General features: G+C 33.4%; 2 protein-coding genes across 2 annotated transcripts in view; both read left to right on the plus strand.

Moving 5' to 3' along the window:
* Window positions 1-215: 215 nt before the first annotated feature.
* LOC132039376 (uncharacterized) lies at window positions 216-2,910 on the plus strand (the record flags this gene model as incomplete). The annotated part of the gene is made up of 2 exons (XM_059429866.1): window positions 216-350; window positions 2,497-2,910. Coding segments are annotated over 2 exons (351 nt in total), but the record flags the coding sequence as incomplete, so codon positions are not given.
* A 4,109-nt stretch (window positions 2,911-7,019) lies between these two features.
* LOC132039377 (probable WRKY transcription factor 51) overlaps window positions 7,020-15,335 on the plus strand; it is a 34,354-nt gene continuing 26,038 nt past the window's right edge. The window contains exons 1-2 of the mRNA XM_059429867.1: window positions 7,020-7,096; window positions 7,766-7,862. Of these exons, the coding sequence (XP_059285850.1) occupies window positions 7,020-7,096; window positions 7,766-7,862 (174 nt within the window). The remainder of the gene's footprint in view (window positions 7,097-7,765; window positions 7,863-15,335) is intronic.

Genomic DNA, 15,335 nt, shown 5'->3' on the forward strand with positions numbered 1-15,335 from the left:
CTTAAATAACAAGCCGTAATATTGCATATTTACTATTTGAGTACATCGTGAGGGTGAATATCACTTAATATTTCTTTTCAAACTACATAGCCGATTTGTCCATTTTCACTTGTCATTGGTCTTTTGTCCTATGTATCAAATTTATCATATTTTATTATTTCGCTATTTGAAAGAATTTTAATTTTATTCATGAAGGAGTTACGTTTTCATTATAATACGGGGTTAAATCTGTTTATGCATTTAAGCTTGATACGGGTCGGGGCGTCCCGATCCGGTTTAATCCACGTAATGGACGGTCAATAATTACTTATCGTGATGGGTCAAAGATTTACGTTGATGGAGAGCCTAAGGTAAATTTAATTTTTTACCGCTTTATTTGGGTAATTATTACATGATATATTAGCTACATCATGTCTTAGTCTTTGGGAAAAGGTGCAATATACCCCCGACGTTACACAAATGCCACAAATATACAATTATTTTTAAAAATCATTTAAATTATTTTTAATTAAAAAATGTCGCGACTTTCAAAAGATAAGTCTACCAATTTATTATTCGTGGCTTTGATAGTTGTGTTTTACAATTATAAAAAGATGTTTGTGAGTGTTTTGATAAAACATGGATTTTTATTCACCAAATCAGGAATACAAGGGTAATATTTAATTATTCGTGTGAAATGTGATGATAATTTCTCAACTCCTGCGAAATAAATTTTATAAATTTCAGAATTATTGCTAATCATATTTTCTATATTTGTAAATCTTTGAATTTTAGAAAATGTACTAGTTAAAGAAAAGTTATTTGTCCTGAGTAAAAATTTGACAGGATCTAAGCTTATATTTGTTTAACATGAGCATAAAAAGGCTAAGAATTTTGTAAAGCATGAACGTTTGTGACAATTAAAAAATGTTGTGGGTAAAGCACTTACTTTTAATATAAAGTGACCAAAATATTACTAGCAAGAAATAGGAATGTTGTTAGGCATGAGATGGATGCTATGGCCCAGTAGATTTTATTATTCTTTAGCTTAAAGATTGATGAATGTAAAGCTAAAAAGCAAAACAGCTATTGCTTGGACTCAGTATTCTAGATGCTGCTCTAAGTTATGGTTTTCTATTGTTCAAATAATCTAGTTAGCTTTATAAATTTGATGGCTGAGCATGAAGATGGTTTCTTCCCATATATGCTCCAACCTTTAGTAGCTTAGTATTTTGGTGCACAATTTACAATTAGTCCGAAGAGCACTGGTCTTTTTCCTGCTGGAAATTCCGTGAGATTATGGACCTGGTCAATGTCATTTGCTCGTTCCAAATTCTTTTGGCGTTGGAACCAATCTCTGTGACAAAGAGTCCATTTGAATGGTCTTGCAGTCGTGTTTGCTCCATTGTGCGTTTAATGTGCATCTATAGATATAATGAAATTCAGACAGCTTTTCTTGAGACCTGGGAGTGGAACTCTTGTGGGAAAATGATACTTTAGATTACAATATCTGGTATTGAAGGAATCTATTGAAATTAAGTGCTTGTACACTTCATGGAGTTGAATATTTCTTATCGACATGGAAAAAAATGGTGTTGAATACTTTGCTTATTATTTTGATTGGCATAGAGCTAGATTTAAGACTATCCACCGACGATGTGGAAACAGATGATAGAGTTTTATTTATGCCCATCTACTTTCTCTGCTCTAGTTTTCCGCTTTCCTAATGAGTCAAAAAAGTATTTCTGAATCCAAGTGTCGTCTATTTCGTTTCTTTCTTTTTTCCTGTTAACGCATCTGTAGTCTTACTACATTCCTTTTTCCCTGTAGATTCTTTTTATGGCGTGATAGCATTTTTCTAAAGTAGTAAGTATTAACAGTTAACACCAGAACTCACAAGTGAAAGTGAGATGAACTCTGGGCAAAGAGGGAAAATGTTAATTTACTGGAGTAATGAAGTTTACCATTTCAATGTCAAATTTGAACTACCAAAAGAGCACTTTGAAACTTCTTAATCTTTTCTGTAAGCAAGCTGTAACAACATGATCTGATGTCACCTATATATCTTGAATCTGTCACGAAAAGCCTCTTAAGCTGCAGAGTCCATTTCATGTTGTCAGTGATGCTTTTTGAAAATGCCATCAGTTTCTGGTGTAGCTGCAAAGATATGAAAATCTGATGGTCTGATAGAAAAGAATATGAGAAAAAGACATTCAAGTCTGATGGTATGGTATTACTGATTTTCCTGTGGTCACATAAAATTGGGTAAACTATGAGAAGTTGAAGGAGCAATGTCGTTTCCATGATCCGCTAGAGATTTAAGTTCAAAAGCTTAGCCACATGTTCTTGTTTCTAATTATGTCATAAAACGGCTTTAGTGTGGCATTCTCAAGCATATTGATGATCCTTGCGTGTGCAAGTTTTCGCTTATTTCACGTGTTTTCACATGGTGTTCATTAAAATAGACGAATAGATGCATATGCATGAGTTGTAATGGATTATTTGTTTGATTTTCAGGACTCGTTAATCAAACCTATTACCAGGATATTGGTCGGGGTTGCTGTGGTAACCATACTTATAGTATTACTGGTGATAAGAGACCCTCCAGAGTGGGCAAAAAAATTGAATCTCTCTGATGGCCGTATCCCTCCATGGCTTCTGGCTTGTGCTTTTGTTGCCTTCACACGCATGAGGAAGAGAGCCAGGGATTTCTTCGAAAGTTGGCGAAAATAAGCTGATGCTTGGCACTACTAGATGAATATTCTCAAAATTTTGCCTTTCTCTATTTTATTGTATTCACAGATAACAACTCATTCTCATATTATAACCCTGTGAAGGTACATAATCATTTTATTCTCCATCTGTTGGGGAATTTTCATTATGGCTATGAATATGGCAAAGGAGTATTCATTTGCTATTCTATTTTACTAACTCATACATCTATCTTCTGAAACATTTGGATAGAAATATAGAAATTGTAAGCGGGCCAAGGGTCCAAAGAACACGTAGTCTGGGAGCGAACTAGATTTTGAAATTCAAGTAAAAGAATACAACACAGTGAAATCCCGCAAAGTGGGGTCTAGGTATTATAACCTTGTGAAGGTACATGATCATTTTTTTCTCCATCTGTTGAGGAATTTTCGTTAAGATTGAGGAAGAGGATCAAGCCGTTTTATTAGTATGTTCCCTGCCCCAATCTTTTAAGCATTTTAGAGATACTATACTTTATGGGAAAGAAATTATGTCTTATAGAAAAATCAAATCTATGCTGAAATCTAAATATCAGATAGATAGAGATATTACTGGAGAAGGTAGTAGAAATCAAAGGCCGGTTTATTTGTTAGGAGTAAATCGATGCAAAGTCCAAATACAATAATTTAGTGTGCCATTATTGTCATAAAAAGGGCCACATTAAGTTAGCGTCATCGTCCCGAGTTGAAAAAAGAAGAAGAAAAGAAAAATGTGCACGGGGATTCGACATTCTTCAAGCGGTGTTTGCGGTGATGAGATTGAAGGAGCTATATTCTTAGTAGTTGAAAATAATTTTAGTTCTAACGATGAGTGGATTTTAGATTCGGGTTGTTCGTATCATATGTGTCCCAACAAGGACTTGTTTTCTACATATGATTCTTTTGGTTGTGGATGTAGGTCAAGTTGACCGAACCACGTTAAATCTTTGTCTCCAGTTATCTTTGTTATTGTCTTTAATTGCCTGCTTTGTCCAATTCCGCACTATCTTGGACTCCCGATCCTAACAAATATATTTACTATATTGGCCAAAATCAGGCCAAGGTGGAGATTTGTAAGGTGTGGCCTTATTTGGCATGGGCCAATTTAGTTGGTCACAAATATTTCTTGGAGCCAAAGCATGGTTATGTGGTAGAGAAAATTTGACCATTTATTATTTTCTTTATTATAGAATTTGGGCTCTAAGTTTTGCTCATATAAAAGGAATGTTATTTCTTCATCTAAGAACACATCAATTTGAGAAAAACTTAGTTGAGTTTGTGTTCTTCTATAGAGAGTAGTTGTAAGAGTTGTGTTGGGAAACACTTGTGGGAACCCTTTATTGGAGTGATCTTATGAGGTTATTCTCTTGGGATTTTTGGGATATTAGAGTATTTAATTACTCTACTTTTGTACTCTCTTTTGCATCCGTTGGTGTTAGTAAATTTGCTCCTCTTTTGGTTGTGGATGTAAGTCAAGTTGACCGAGCCACGTTAAATCTTTGTCTCATATTATCTTTGTTATTGTCTTTAATTGATTGCTTTGTCTAATTCCGCACTATTCCGGACTCCCGATCCTAACAAATTGGTATCAGAGCCTAGTTAAATTCGGGTTTTGTTCTAGTAGTCATCATGACGATAACAAAAATTTATGTTGAAAAATTTGACCGAAGTGCAAACTTCGGAATGTGGCAGTTGAAAATGGAAGCTATCCTGGTTCAAGATGGTTCAGATATGGCGCTGTAAGGAAAGGAGAACAAATCAGAAAAAATGAAGAATGAGGAGTTTGTTAGTGTCACGCCCCAAAACCCACCCTAGACGTGACCGGCATCCGATGTCATAAACAACATCGGAAGAACCTAAACAACATAATAATAATACTTGAACCCTTGAGTTCAACATTCGCCTCAACGGTTTATACATTAAATGTAACAAATCATGAATACATAAACTAAATCGGCGGAAGTCTTTAATATCATAAAAGTTAATCAAACGCGACGATGCCCAAGAGTTAACAAAACTCAACAACTACCCACAAGGATGTATACTATGGAGCTTCTAGGATAAAGAGGTAATAGTTTAACTCATCGGGACGCGACCCAAAAACTAATAATAAATGAACAAATAATAGGGTGTCCCACGAATGAACGTGTGGGCTCGCCAAATAAGCGACAATAGCAAGTCCTTCCTAAGCGCACGAAGTATCACGAACCTCGCTCTCCTTCGTTACCTAACATACCATCAAAAAAAGAATGGTATGCACGAGTACTTCGTACTCGGTGAGTGCCCTCGGGGACAATGAGTAATATAAAAATAAAATATAATACCACATAAAGAAATCGATTCCGAAAGGATAGTAAAAAAAAAAAGCGTCATTCGACTTTATGATTCTTAATACGTTTGTTGAACGCTTTATAAAGCCGTACAAAATCCCAATTTCAATTATGCTTTAAATCGATCAGCATAAATATCGTTCCATAATAAAGATGGACATCACAATCGCCCATATAGGCCCAACTCAATATCAACAACATCGCGCAATACACCGGAATATGGATTCACGATGGCTACTCTTCCTCCCGAATAGCAAGGCAATTAATACACCCCGTAGCGAACCCGGAAGTGGCCACTCTTCCTCCCGAATGGCAAGGCAATTAATACACCCCAGGTAGCGAACCCGGAAGTGGCCACTCTTCCTCCCGAATGGCAAGGCAATTAATACACTAGGATCCATAGTGGCTACTCTTCCTCCCGAATAGCAAGGCAAACATAACAACAAGGTCCATGGCATAGAAGCCGACTCACAGCTTGTCTCGAGAATAGTCACACCATCATTTAACGTTAAAGTTCATTATGCCATTTCAAAAGAGTAATCCATTCCAATCAATATTTTGAAAACGTACAACTTCTTTACAAAGATTTTCATGTCCCAATTTATCAATGAGAATGTCGTTACCAACTATTAACTAGCATTCATAAGCATCTCTCGTAGAAGAAAACGTTCATAATATCTCATACATATATATAGGGTTTGTTACAATATAGGTTTAATGTGGGTTTGTCCCCTCACACACATTAACCACCATTTAGACATGAATTAGGGTTCAAGAAACATGAAAAGATTACTTTTCCTCCCATTCATTAAAGAATCTTGAATAAAATTTATACTTCCAACAATAGTTTCAAATAGTGATTTTCATTCAGAATAAGTTTTCAAAAGAGAGACATACAAATCACCTTTATGGTCAAAAATGATTTAAAAAAGACATACAAATCACAACCAAAGAGTTCGTAAAAACCGATAGAAATAGTATGTTCAAAAGAGACATTCATCCAAAATAAGGTTTTTAAAAGGGAGACATACCTTAATTTGTTAAACAAGGTTTAACAAATCACTTTTCTAATGAAGAACACCCAAACCCTAGCTTGAATCACTTTGGGAAGAATTATGTTGTAAACCCTAGGTTTTGGTCATAAAATCATGTTAGAAAGGGATTAGGAACTTGAATTCAACCTAGAATCATGATATCACTTACCTTGTGTGGTTCTTGAGGCTTGGGACTTGTTCTTATTGACTTTAGGGTAAATTTTCGTGAATGGGGTCGGGGAAATAAACCCCAAACCTTAAATATAACTCGAAAACGCGTAAACCTGACTTTTTGACCTAAATCCGACCCGTTACGCGATGGGTCCGCGATGCGGGACCATTGCGCAGTGTTCTGCAGCTCAATACTCAGATTTGCGCGATTGGCTCGCGATGCGGGGCCATCGTACGCGCCCCCACGCGCCTGAAAATACGACGGGTGTCGGTTCTGCACAGTATTCAGTAAAATGGACATAACTCCTTGTACGTAGCTCCGTTTGGGATGGCCGACCTCCCGTTGGAAAGATATTTCAAAGATATACAACTTTCATTGAGGAAGTATTTCCAAATTCGTAACATATTTTCATAAAAATCGCCTAGAAGACAGACCTTTCAAAACTTAGGCGAATTTAAGAGGCCTTAAGAACTTCACTAGTTGGTTTGGCTTCAAAACGACCATCTTCCACCCGAATTCATCAAGAATGGATTCATATCGACATAATATCATCTTAATACTAGATTTTTACACATTCACACGTAGTTCAAGTTTACGAAGTGTTACAGTTAGCCTTGATAAAAGGGCGAGATCTAGTATCATACTAAATCTCTCTGATGATGTAATGCGTGAAGTAGCTTCGGAGAACACTGCTAAAGGCATGTGGGAAGACCTGTATATGAAAAGGACAGTAGAGAATATACTCTACTTGGCATAGAAGCTCTACACATTTCTTATGGATGAAGGCGGAGGTGGAGTTCTTGAAGTTTCTCAAGATGCATTTGTGGTTATGAAGGCATGTGAGTCTGGAACGTAGTACACATTGTTGGGATCTACTATTACAGGTGTTGCTATTGTTTCGACATCAGACGGAGATCCGTCTGATTCTGACATCATGAAATTTTGAAATTTGCCTCTTGGGGCGTTTTGAAGAAGGTGGAGCAAAATTACTATACTACTCAAAATTAGGCCAAAGTGGAGATTTGTAATATGGCCTTATTTTTAATATTCTCAAGTGAAATATTATGCTTGGAGCCAAAGTTTGCTTTATGGGGATGATGAATTTTTTATCATTTCTCATTTTCCACAACTTTCATCCAAGTAGGCCCTTATAAAAGGAGGACATTTCTCTCCATTTGAAAACACACCAATTTGAGAAAAACTTAGTTGAGCTTGTGTTCTTCTATAGGAAGTACTTTGTAAGAGAGTTGTGTTGAGAAACACTTGTGTGAACCCTTCTTTGGAGTGATCTTTTGAGGTTATTCTCTTAGGTTTTTGGGATATTAGAGTATTTAATTACTCTAATTTTGTACTCTCTTTTGTTGCTTTGTACTCTCTTTTGTATGCGTTGGTGTTAGTAAATTTGCTTCTATTTTGGTTGTGGATGTAGGTCAAGTTGACCGAACCACATTAAATTTTTGTCTCCTATTATCTTTGTTATTGTCTTTAATTGACTGCTTTGTTAATTCCGCATTATTCCAGACATCCAATCCTAACAAGGATATTTGGTGGGTCCCCAATTTATGCAGACACCTGGACACCTGGTGTTTCTGAGACCTACTCAGGAGCTAAGGACAATGTAAAAAAAAGCAACGAGAAGGATAGGACCACAAGAATTTATTGTATGCAACTTTACTCTGGCCTATTGCGGGGGACCAAATATCATAAATAAATTGACAAATTAAAACTTCCAATGGGATTATATAGACTACTCTAAACTATGGATTAAGTTATACCACATACACTGATGGTGAAGATTACGTATTTACTTTAAAGACTACCTAGTAGCGCTTGTTAGAACAAAATATTATCCGTAACCGTAACAGTTTGCACGTGTCCGGATAGTATAAAAGTTCTTACACCACTGGTATAAGTTAAATTCAAAAAAAAAAAAAAAGACCCAGAAATAGAGGCTTCTTTTGTGAAAATTAAAGGAAAGAAATAATTCAGACTTTGTATTATTTGCAAACTTCAAGGATAGAAATTAAGCAGAAACGAGGAAATTTCCATATATGTCCACGTCGAGACAAATACAACTGTATTAACAAAGTCAAATTGCATGTATGATTCCTTATTTGAGCACAGCTATGAGGTTAATTAAATTATCTGGCTTTTGTTCATAGTCAAACTAATTACGACAGCTAAGAGAAGTCAGAATCTTGTGGGGTGAGGTGTAATTAAGATACAGTAAACTGAAAGACCCTAGAGGAGACTTATAAGTCCAGGCAGTATCTAAATCTTTGTACTTTAATTAGGTTGGGATTTATACACGATTTAATTTCATGCATAGAATAAAATTGCAACTATTGTACTCTTTTAGCTTTAAATATTTTTTTCTCCCACCAGTTATCATGATCTCAATGAGAATTTGATTAAGGAGGTGTTGTCCCTATAATCATTCACTTAGTACGTGTAAGTTTAATTTGTCTTGGGTATATGATTGTGTATTGACCTCTATCTTTAAAAATGACATAGCTATTTATTACAAGTTGATAAACTATAATTAATTACTTATCCATACATACAAATAGCATACGGGCTTTGTATTTCTATTTTGTTGGTTTCCCATTCAGGATCCAGCATGCATCCGCTTTGGGATCAAATTTAATTAGAATTCGTGTTGTATACTATCAATTAAAAGGGGAAAGCACTTGCTAATCGATCTATTTTTATTTTTTAAAGCTCAAATTCGAGACATCTGATTGTGTGATTGAATTTTATCTATCCCACCACAATCATTGGTGATTAATGCCCGTTACTATTTACAATTTGAGCAAAATATTATACTATTTTCTTAAGGTTAAATAATCAATTGACGTAAAGTCTAAATTTCAGAATGACTACAAAAAGTATCCTTCCTTTCACACCCTTTATTTTTTTAACTTGGTCACCATTCTCTGGTCCAGTGCTTAATAGTACGGAAAGACTTATTAGAATTACCTTTTTCAGTTTATGATCGTTTTTTTTTTTTTTTAATTTTTATTTTATTTTTATAATTACCTTTTTCAGTTTATGATCTTTTTTTCTTTTTTCTTTTTTCTTTTGGTTCAACAGTTCATTATCTCTTGAACCATTTAGAACTCAATTTAGTCCCAAAAAAAGGTCCAAAATGATATTTTTTGTCTTGCGCTAGAATTATCAAGATACATTGTACCAGAATGTTGGATTATTGACTAACAATCACGTCAAAACTTTAATTTCCAAACACCTAAAACACCTTGCATTATAAAATCCAACTTATTAGAATTTACTCAGAAAAAATTCACAAATATTTGAAGTTTTATTTTGTCTTAATGCATTGTATAATTTCTGTCTAGAAGCCAATAAGTAAAGTAGCAGTTAAGTATGAACTTAACATCTGCATGCCTTTTGACTAATACTTGCCTAGTTTTAGCCATGTCATAGTCTTTCTAACCAAGTAATAAAAACCAGAAAATTTTGTAATTCAGAATTATAATATCATCATATCATGCATGCATGCATCCACAACATTCGTTTTGTAACCCCCCCCCCCCCCCCCGCCCCAACAGAGGCGGATCCAGGATTTAAACTTTAGGGGTTCAACCTTTTAACATTCTTAGCATATAAACCATTTATTTAAAAGTTATGGGGTTCATGTCTACTATTATTGCAATTTTGATAGATTTTTACACATAAATTTATACTCCGTGTCGAAAGTTTGGGGTTCAATTGAACCCCACCCAATGTGCTACATACGCCCCTGCCCCCCAACCCCAACAAAACCCAAAAAAAATCCACAAAACTCGTTTCCTGGAAGCTTCTACATTTCATCAAATAAAGACCGAATTTTTTGTCGTAAAATTTGAAGACAGATATTATTCATCGCTAATTTGTTGCAAGATTTGCAACAGATTAAATTTTTGTGTCACAGAAGTACATTGGCAAACAAACATATTAACGATGAACACAAATCCATAACTAAATAGGTTAACGAAAGATTCTGTCGCTAATTCCTATTTTGTTTTTTCATAACGTTATATTCATTGTATCATGCATGCATCAACAAAACTTCTAGTGGTTTGCATACCTTTAGAAAATTTACACGTGTAGAAAAAGTAGCATTGACTTGAGGTAACTTGCAACTTCTTCTTTCTTTCCTTTTCTCAATTTTTGGGTCTTGTCGCGTATTCAGAGGAGTGATCCCTTTCTTATTTTCCTTTTTTTATTGATAAAAATGGTTGGAAGAATTTCTTTCCGTCATCGGTCTTTTCCTTCTCTCTCTTCTCTTAGCAAAGCCCGCTTACCCACTCTCCTTTCCCCCATTGCGAGGGCCTTCATTGCCCTTTGAACAAAGTAAAAAAAGAAAAGAAAAAAAAAAGCGCTAGAAAAGAGAGAAAGTTGCAGAAGTGCTTCTAGATCTCATGAAATAAGGCAAGAAATGTTGAAAAGCGGCTAACGATGCATGAGAATGAGACATATGTATGTCAAGCAAAACATTTTGTTTATTCTTGAATGTCTAACAAATATATTTATTTTAACTAAAAACTAAGATAGCTTATAAAATAAATACCTGCAAGCTTGACGAGTTGATGGTTTGAACAATAAGCACCTCTGCTTGTCGTTGAAAGCAATTAATTAGAGACATTTCAAGATTCAATTACTATGGCACAAACATAATTACTACAATTATATATAGAGATTAAACTCGACAATTTAATTTAGTTATTATCTTCAGAGTCTACCCTTTAGAGATACACCTTCTTAATCTGAAATGACTAGAAGAAAGATTATTTTGTAAGGGTACCCTAGTGACAAAATATAACAGATCGATGGGAACAGAGGCGGAATTAGAATTTTGAGTTTATGGGTCCTCGCCTACAACCGGCCTAAGGAAACTTATCATTTACCATCAATAACAGGTGTAAGGGTTAAACAATGATGAACCAAGTCGAGAAATGATTATGCATGCCTATTGTCCGATCTATAAGTGCTAAATAATCTCACCCTATTATCTAACAACTTGATCCTCAATCCGTTATTTTACAGTGTTACTAAAAATACCAAATGGTTAATATGCTAGATACGAAATATAAACAATTAATCACCGAAAATTGATGGATATATAAAGGACTTTAGTTTACTGACCAAATTGTAGCAGGAGTACTTGGAAGAGATGCGTTACAACTAGAGGCGAATCCAGAATTTTAAAAGGATGAATCCATCATTGCTTCATCTAAGTATATTTCTTTTGCCTTTTGGGACTTGGGTAATTAGAAATAAAAAAAAAAAATTAGATGTAATATAAGAATAAGAAAGGAAAACGTTTTTGCCTTTTGGGTAATTAGAACTAAAGAAGAAAAAGGGTTTAGAAATAATATGCAAAAGGAAAGTTAAAGCTTTAGAAATAAAACAAAAAAGTGCAACAGATTTCTTTTGCCTTTTGGAACTTGGGTAAATAGAAATAAAGAAAAACAATAATTAGATGTAATATAAGAAAGGAAAACGTTTTTGCCTTTTGGGTAATTAGCACTAAAGAAGAAAAGGGTTTAGAAATAATATAAAAAAGGAAAGTTAAAGCTTTAGAAATAAAATAAAAAAGTGCAACGGATGGGGTTTGATCCCCCAACCTTGAGGAATTGAACTCAGCCCCCAACAGTGCTCCACTCAACCCAATTTGACCATGCATTTCTTTAGTTAATACTAAATATATTTTTAGAATTATACACATAATATATCGAGTTTAGTCCAGTGACCATGGGTTCACGTGACCCAATTTTTGTATATAAATTCATCTCTAGTTATAAACCGCTGAATTTTTTTATGATGGGTGAGGCACAAGTATTACTTGACATGTGAGGGTAACTTTTTTTTTTTTTTTTTTTGAAAAGAAAAGGGTATGGGTCCTACTTCTATGACTATCTCTCATCATCCTTAATTAGCACTATTTCTCTCTCCAATCTCCGCTTTTACTCATCGACCCTCCTTTTCTCTATTTATTTCACTCTCGTTGTTTTATCGTCTGGTTATCTAGCTAGATTGGTTTTCTAATCATAATTTTTTACACCCAATTCTTATTATATTCATGCATATATTTATAATTTTCATTTGATGCTTGGTACGTATAAATAGATCTGATTGATTCAGATTTTTTATTTATTAAGTCAAATTAATTATGTCTGTCTTTTATATCTATAAACAAAATCAAATCTATAAAATCGAGTTTTTATCGGTTTTTTTGAATTTTTGATTTTTTCTTGGTTCGATGTAAAACAATTTATAACAAAATTAATTTGCTTTTTGTGAAATATGATGCACATTTCATACTATTTCATACAATCATATTTACTTCAATTCCTGGTAATCAATCACACATAAAATTATCCATTATAACGCCATAAAAAACTTGATTAAAAGGGAGTAAATTGTTGTCGGAGACAACAAAAACATGAGAGGTGTAAACTTGTTAAGAAACAAAAACTATACAAAGTTAGAAACATATATTTACAAAGTAGATTATAATAAATATTTTTGCATACAAATAATTTTAAAAAAATGAATATATATATAATGTTGAGTTGGTTTGTCTTAGTTTGACTTATTTTTTTATAGTTAAAATCGAATCAAATTAGTTATGATAGAATTTTTTCCTTTTTATCAACCCATTAATTTTTTTTTTTCAATTAACGTAATTTATCAATTTGGTCTAATTTATCGATTTTCTCTATATACCCCTACTCGGTAATTGGTATAATGGTAGTTTTGTGCACTGTGTTGGTGAAATAACAGAAAAGTTATTTTAATGGATGTTTATTGTTGCTCAGATGTTACTTAAAAGTTAAATTTTTTCTTATTTTTATCACTATCTTCTTCTTCTTGTGAATGACTTGAATTAATTAACTAATTACAGAAATACTAATTTCTGGACATTAACTAGTCTTTTTACTGTGTCTTGTGCTATTTAACTTGGGATTCTTACGTAAATGTACTGTCCAAAGAAATAGATTACACCTTATATAGCAGCCCCGCATCATTTTTCCATTATCCAGTTTTAAAATATGCTGTATATACATTTTTATACATCAATATACAGTACATATACGCTATTATGCATTATATACACACACATTGTATATGCAGTGTATGAATGATGTACATGTTCTGTATATTCATCAATAAACGGTGTATAACTATGTATAAAAGATGTATCTACATTGTTATTATGCACAAAATCAAAGGTGAACCAAATTATTTTCTTCATCAATTTTTCAGCTGCTTAAATCAGTGCAAACCAGTTTCAATTGTCACTGATCTAACACTTAATATTGTAAAGTCACCGTCCTTCCGCCCAGCCAACGAGTTTATCCAATACAGACTAGAGAGCCTTGGCATTTGTTATGCAAATGAACAAAAAGTACTTAATTGCAACAGTTGTCATTACTTACAAACCATCTCTTTATGGGCTAAATCCGGTAACAAAATAACAATTGGATCAAATATTGTTAACTAGATGACCGACTAGTATCCAACTGTAATTAGTCCATAACTTTTTTATGGTGTGTGAGATATGACATGTCGTTCTTGTGTGAGGTTCTCTATTAATTGACAAGTTGACATTTATGGGTCCCACTTCATTTTAGCTTTTCTCTCTCGGTTTACCCACCGCCATTTCTTCAATTCACCCTCGTACCCTCCGTTCATAACTTACTACCCCACTTACTAATCTCTCTTTGGCTAAGCTTGACAAAAATAATGTTTATTTTTTAGTTTGTTTACACAAGCCATTTGATTCAACTATTGATTGATTTGCCTTTCACTGTAATGATGTTGATCAATTCCGATTGATTTTATTAAATTTCAATTCTGACTTCCGTTTCTACTAATTTATTTTCATACTTAAAGCAATAGTTACAACTTTGGTGTTTTGTATAGAAATAAAATATATAAAATGTGTTCTGTAATACATTTTGTAATAATAAGGTATTTTGTATAGAACTAAAATATATAAAATATTTATGTATAATTTTTTGTCTATAATAGTTGAGTACGATCTAAAGTTTAAATGTCATTATATATATATATAATAATAATAATAACAAACAATGTTTGGACAAACAATTAACATCATTATAGAGATGTCTATATTTATAATTATATTTAATAACAATATCTGACTCGTACATCTTCATTCAACCTGCCGTTCACATTCCAAAATTTGTGGATACCCTCATTAATTCTCAGCTAGAAAATCCGCCATAAATGTGAAAAGGTAGTAATGTACGTAGTTGGTAACATGTATCATAAACATACTCACTACAACAAAATATGCTTTTAGCGGCAATTAATTTGCGGCAATAACTTAATTACCGCTAATTATATTCTAATCAATTATTACCGCAATACCAAACTTTAGCCCTAATAATAAATCTTGCTAAAGGCTTTAGCGACCTTTAGATCTAATGACATCAACCAATTCTTTGGTAAATGTTTTTGTTCTTTATAACTATTATGTTAAAAGGAAAATATATCACACTAAAAGTTCCACAGAATGTAGTGACTTTCCTATCTCTATGTACAAGTCTATTTCTACTTTGCCAAGGGCCAACCACAATAATTAATTTAATGTATAGTTTAATTAAAATGCAAAAGTTAATTCCTTCTAATAGTCGTCATGCCCGTAATTCTTTTTAATTATATTTTACTATCAAAGGAGAATATGTAAAGACCGTCGAAACAAAAAAACAATATGTAATTTATGACAAGAGAAAAACTTCTCCATGTACTGTACTAACCTATATTTCTATGAAGGCAACAAATTATCCTTATCATATTGAAATATCTAATAATTGTCCTACTAGTTAGTGCACTTTTATTCCACAAAAGGGAAAAATGATTATTCCAGTCTTTTCTTATTTATCGCATCCCTGATTACGTATGCAACAACAACGCCTCATTACAAAGTTAGAAACTAGCACTAAAGTGTTGTGAGAGGGATAAAATCTCTCCATCAGTGAGTAGCGAAGTCATGGATTTCACTAAGGATGTTTAAGATTTAATATATTATTTGTATGAAATAAAAAGTTATTTTTGACTT

Source organism: Lycium ferocissimum, chromosome 12, assembly GCF_029784015.1.
Source record: "Lycium ferocissimum isolate CSIRO_LF1 chromosome 12, AGI_CSIRO_Lferr_CH_V1, whole genome shotgun sequence".
Classification (NCBI taxonomy): domain Eukaryota; kingdom Viridiplantae; phylum Streptophyta; class Magnoliopsida; order Solanales; family Solanaceae; genus Lycium; species Lycium ferocissimum.